We start from the raw sequence: 5,873 nt of genomic DNA, 5'->3' as shown, positions 1-5,873 counted from the left end.
CCAAAAAGACTGTGCTGCTATCAATTCAAGTACATACCAATTATAGTTATGGGCTTAGACACCTAATCCAACACTAACTCCAACCAAACACATGAATTTGAGGGAATTTGAATTAGACTTCCATACTTTGTTCCATACATGAATTGTTAACCAAGATCACATCCAAAGAGAGCAATTTCAAAAGAGATATCCACATGATTTATTTGAAAAACTACAAGTGAGGGATTATAGTGGTCAAGACCAACCATGCAAGTTTTAGAAACTATAAGGACTATGTTCATCAAAAGAAATTAACAGTGAGTGAAGTTGTAGCCTTTGGTAAACCATAGAACCCATTTATGTAATTTTGTCTTAAACTAATGTATTTACAAATATCAATTCCCACATATGAAAAAAGACATATCTTCAAGGCTTTGTTACAAGAAATGATTATAATGGTATTATAACGAGAGTTCTTCTTCTTCTTCTTCTTCTTCTTCTTCTTCTTCTTCTTCTTCTTCTGAAGATGGAGATTGTGATACGAATGTTTGCCTCATCGGCGTCAAAAGCCTTGCATAACGTAGAGGCACATACCCTCTCACCAGAGTCCCATTCTCAGTGTATTCCTACACATGAACATGATTATTATCTTCAAAATAAAAATTAGTCTAAACAAAATGTAATTGTTAAAATAATATATTTTTCAATATGTCCCCTTACAGTTCCTTGAACCATCCCAACTTGATGTATTGTGCTGAGAAGTTCTCCTTTATCAAAAGGAACCAAAGCTTCCACCCAAACCATACTATCCTATTCACATTATTTAATATCCACCAAATTAACAACATATAAATAAAGAGAACACAAACACAAACATAAATATCAAAAGTCAAAAGTCAAAAGTCAAAACCTTAAGTTTCTCCTGAACTGCATTACAAAATTCATCCAAACCTGTCCCATTTAAAGCAGATATGCAAATTGTATTTTCCATACTCTTGGCTTTTAACTTTAATTCTTCTGAATTGCTAGCCCTATCCACCTATCAAAAAAAATAGTTATTTCAAATTAAATAAATACATCATTATTAATTGCATTAAACCATATTTAAAATAGTAGAACATTCAATCACCTTATTCCACACCATCAACTTGGGAATTGATGAAGCATCTAATTCTGAAAGAACTTTTTCTACTGCATCAATCTGTTGTTCAACCAGTGGATGACTACATTTGATATATCAATACTTCATTAGAATAAAAATATTTTAAAAAAAAAAAAAAAAAAAAAAAAAGTATGATCATTGATTAATAAGCAAAGTCTTACCTTATATCTATCACATGCACCAAAAGTGATGACTCTGATATTTCCTCCAGTGTCGCCCTAAAAGCAGCAACCTACAACAAAAAACATAAATTCACAAATACTAAATAGAGTAAATTACACGAATGGTCCCTATGGTTTGGGGTAATTTGCACATTTGGTTCCAAACTTATTTTTTTAACTCGGAAGGTCCCTACTATTTGTTTATGTTGCACGCTTGGTCCCTATCTTACCTAAAAAGACAATTTTGCCCTTGAGTTTTTAATTTATTTAAATAAACATGCTCCAACCTCACATTACCTTACCTTATCTACCCCATCTTATTTAAATAAATTAAAAAATTAAGGGCAAAATAGTCATTTTAGGTAAGACAGGGACCAAGCGCGCAATAAAAACAAACTGTAGGGACCTTCCGAGTTAAAAAAATAAGTTAGGGACCAAACGTGCAAATTGCCCCAAACCATAGGGACCATTCGTGTAATTTACTCTACTAAATACATGAATGTATAAAAATTAAAAAAAAAAATTAACTCACTAGAGTTGTTGGAAGCTTTTGAATAAACCCAACAGTGTCTGTAAGCAGAAACTCCTTTCCATTCTTCATCTGAAGTCATATTCATCAAAATAAAAAAAAATAAAAAAATTTGCATTTTCATAATCAAAATAATAAATTAATAATAATAATAATATATAACAAAGAAATGCTGACCTGTACCCTTCTTGTCGTCGGATCAAGAGTTGCAAACAACCGATCTTCAGCAAGAACATTAGCCCCTGTTAACTGATTCAACAGTGTACTCTTTCCAGCATTTGTATACCCAACCTAAAAAATTAAAATTATCATCACACAATCAAATATCCAAAAAAAAAAAATAATAATAATTTATTTCTAGTTTTCTACCAGTGAGACAACAGGCACGGGTACAGAAAGACGCCTTGTTCTGTATTGCTTTCTATGTTTCCGAACAGACTCCAATTCTTTTTTAAGAACACCAATCTGTACATTTCACAAAGAATTTTAGTTGGAATGGAATCAGTCATTCCATTCCATTCTTTCCATGATTCCATGGTACCAAAAACTAACAAGATTCCTTACTTGAGTGCGTAAAATACGTTTGTCCACTTCAATTTGTTTCTCTCCCATTCCTTTAACTTGTCCTCCTGATTGACGTTCAAGATGTGTCCACATTTTAGTTAATCTTGGCAATTGATACTCCATTTGTGCCAATGTAACCTAAAAAATAATTTATTTTTCACTTCATTGTAAAATCTCAAACATAGGTAAGTAATTATTAATTATTAATATTTAATAATATTATAATTATAACCTGTAGAGCAGCTTCACGTGTTGCTGCTCTTTGGTCAAATATGTCAAGAATGAGAGCTGTTCGATCACACACTCTCACATTTCCACCAAATGCCTTTTCCAAATTGCGCAATTGACTGTATTTTCATTAAAGTTTAATTATTTGTGCAAGATATTGATAAATAATAACTATTAACTAATGACTAACCCTGGTGAGAGTTCATCATCGAAGATTACAGTTTCAACACCATGAGCGTTGATTGCAGTTTTGATTTCAGAAACCTTGCCGGATCCGATATATGTTCTTGGATTTGGAGTAGATAATCTGCAACACAAAACAATTGTGTTTACGTGAATATGATCTTGAAATACGTTCAAGAAAATAGAACAATGATTCGAAAGATGTTACTCACTTCTGATAGGTGGAATCGACAACCATCAATCCAGCAGTATCAGCTAGTTGAGCGAGTTCTTTGAGTGATTCTTCGATGCTAAATAACTCCTTTGATTCGTCTTTACGTGCTACACCTACAAGGTAGGCTTTTTCTTCGAAAATCTGTAGATTTTTGTCTATTAGAATTTTTCTGATTCCTGATTTGAATGTATTGAGGGATATTTTTCTGGAAATCCGTGAAGAAAAATTGAAAAACAAACCTCCCTCCCATTTCGCAGCTTGAATCGACCATCCTCATCGTCATCATCTTTTTCTTTCTTCTTAGCAAACCTCTTCGGCGAGAGATTCTTAGGAGCACTTATGTGATCTTCCTCCGCTACATCTACAAGTTCTGGAAGCACTCCGTCGCTGGTATCCGGTGATTGGCTCTCAACGGAGATATCTGTGTCGTCATTAGCAGGCGATAGAACTCCCGTCCCATGTTCTAGAACTCTAATGGACAGATGAAAACGATGGTGAGATTTAACCCTTCTACTATTAACACTGTAATTTTGTATAAAAATTGGGGTTGTTGAATTAGGGTTCCAAGTGCACTTATTGGAATTGAATTGTGGAAAGAGAACGAAAGGATTCGCTACTGAATGAAAGCATACTTTCATTCTAGTTAAGGAGTGGAGAATTTGGAAGAGATTTTTCTGGGTTTCCTTCGCTTTATCGTCGTTAATGGCTTCCGGTGGTAAACTGACAATTGAAATATCTTTTAACGATATTCCTACAAATTACATTCTGCTCCTTAAATTTTGGTTTTTGTTATTTGATGCCCCCTCGTATCTTGCTATGGGGTTATCAGTTATCACCGTTTTTTTTAATCTACCTTGTTGGAATGGCTTAAGTTGACAACCATGGGATCTTTGGCTTTGCTTTTTAGATGTCAAAAATTCTTTTTAGAAAAGTTACAAAAAGTCAGGTTTTCTGACTTTTTACAAAAGTTGATTTTTCTTCTATTCAAAATTCAAAAGTTGCTTTTAAAAGTCTTTTGTCAAACATTTTTAGCTTTGATATTTTCCTAAAAGGACTTTTGGCATATGAAAAGCTAAGCCAAACACCCCTTAAGGCGGAGCGGATGTGCTATGAGAGTTGTTAAGGGAAGTGCTAAAGATGTCACACCACTTCCTATCTTATGCTAAGAAGGATGCTAAGGTCATCTTCAATGGATTAAATTCATGGAAAGTTGTATGGATTGTCAACTAGGAAAGAAAGAATATACACATTCACTTTAATTTTTAAAAAATTCATAAATTTTTAATTACAATTCTATTACACCCTTCATTCAATGGTCATTCAACTCTACACTTTCTCTCCTCTATATTATGTTCACATTTATTCCATTAAACTCTCATACAACTCCCATGGATTAAATTCATGGAAAGTTGTATGGATTGTCAACTAGGAAAGAGAGAATATACACATTCACTTTAATTTTTAAAAAATTCATAAATTTTTAATTACAATTCTATTACACCCTTCATTCAATGGTCATTCAACTCTACACTTTCTCTCCTCTATATTATGTTCACATTTATTCCATTAAACTCTATATTATGTTCACATTTATTCCATTAAACTCTCATACAACTCTCATTCAACTCTACACTTTCTCTCCTCTATATTATGTTCACATTTATTCCATTAAACTCTCATACAACTCCCATTGTGGATGGCCTAAGAAAGAAGTGTTATGGGTGTAGTGAGAGGAGAGAAAAGAGAGATAGTATGAATGTGTGTTGTGATTGGTTGATTTGTATTTTTTTATATTTTTTAACTAGTTTATAACCCATGGTTTCCACGGGTTATAATTAATAATAGAAATTATAATTAATAATAATTATTTTAAATAAATCATTTTAAATAATAGATATATCAAAATGTTAAAGTTATGATAACTTCAAATTTAACATCTAATTAGAAAATATAAATTTAAATTTTGAAATGAGTTGCCTAATATATATATATATATATATATATATATATATATATATATATATATATATATATATATATATATATATATATATATATATATATACACATGACACATGGCATAATATTAATGAGAAGTTGTATTAGAGTGAAAATTGGCAAAAGGAGATTAAAAGTAATCACTTATTGAAATAGGGATTTTTTTTCTTCGAAATTAAATCTATTAAAGGGTAAATGTCACTGTGGCCCAACCATCAAAAATTAAAATAATCATCTTATGGGAAAATGAAACAAATGTTAGAAATCGAGGATGAACAGATTTCTTGAATTCTCTAAAAGTTATGATTCACTATCAAATTGAAGTATTCCGATGGTACAGATCAAACACTCAATTAGATGAAATTCAAAGATACGAAATTAGAGAATGTATGTGAAATGTTCTGTTAAGGTCGAAGTTAGGTTGTAAGATGTCGAAGTTGAAATATTATTTTACAAAGGCATTGTATGTCGAATCTTAATGTCTAGTCCTTTGTAATTTTTTGTATGCTTTATTGTTCTCCTATAAATAGGAGTGTTACTTAGAGTTAGATAAGAACCTGAAGTCCATCTTGTCTAATTTTCTATCTGTAACCTTGAAGCATAATACAAGCTGAAACCAGATCATATTTACATTCGGTGTTCTTAATTCTCATTACTCTGATTTACATTTCAATTCTTGATTCAATACTTCATCATTTGGTATCAGAGTAGGAATGCTATCTCTGCGATCTGATTTGCATTCTGAATCTAAAGGTTTTTTAATCAATTTCTGATTCAAAAGTTTTCGCACCTTTTGTTGAGAAATTTGTTCTTGATCTACAGTTGTGATTCGATTATGCAATTGATTTGTTGAAT

The 5,873-nt window shown here is 31.7% G+C and overlaps 1 protein-coding gene across 1 annotated transcript; it reads right to left on the bottom strand.

Moving 5' to 3' along the window:
* Positions 1 to 301: 301 nt before the first annotated feature.
* LOC145052537 (GTP-binding protein, HflX) lies at positions 302 to 3,750 on the bottom strand. Its single transcript, XM_079000360.1, has 13 exons — positions 3,260 to 3,750; positions 3,019 to 3,161; positions 2,814 to 2,930; positions 2,628 to 2,742; positions 2,396 to 2,533; positions 2,201 to 2,296; positions 2,009 to 2,122; positions 1,835 to 1,903; positions 1,303 to 1,373; positions 1,109 to 1,202; positions 890 to 1,018; positions 700 to 789; positions 302 to 605 (listed from the first exon to the last, which is right to left on the bottom strand). The coding sequence occupies exons 1-13, from the start codon at positions 3,656 to 3,658 to the stop codon at positions 441 to 443; spliced, it is 1,740 nt and encodes a 579-aa protein (XP_078856486.1). The 5' UTR covers positions 3,659 to 3,750; the 3' UTR covers positions 302 to 440.
* Between the last annotated feature and the right edge of the window lie 2,123 nt (positions 3,751 to 5,873).

Source organism: Lactuca serriola, chromosome 5 (assembly GCF_051521515.1).
Source record: "Lactuca serriola cultivar US96UC23 chromosome 5, Lser_US96UC23_V15, whole genome shotgun sequence".
NCBI classification, from domain to species: domain Eukaryota; kingdom Viridiplantae; phylum Streptophyta; class Magnoliopsida; order Asterales; family Asteraceae; genus Lactuca; species Lactuca serriola.
The sequence above is the reverse complement of the archived record's forward strand: the minus strand, read 5'-3'. Positions and strand labels throughout refer to the sequence as shown.

Bases quoted from the DNA above. Each gene is read 5' to 3' on its own strand.
- LOC145052537 (XM_079000360.1), bottom strand. From the start codon at position 3,658: ATGAAAGTATGCTTTCATTCAGTAGCGAATCCTTTCGTTCTCTTTCCA. The intron at 2,743-2,813 runs GTTAGTCATTAG...ATGAAAATACAG, and splicing joins GATGATGAACTCTCACCAGG to TCAATTGCGCAATTTGGAAA. The intron at 790-889 runs GTTTTGACTTTT...TAATGTGAATAG, and splicing joins CAGTTCAGGAGAAACTTAAG to GATAGTATGGTTTGGGTGGA.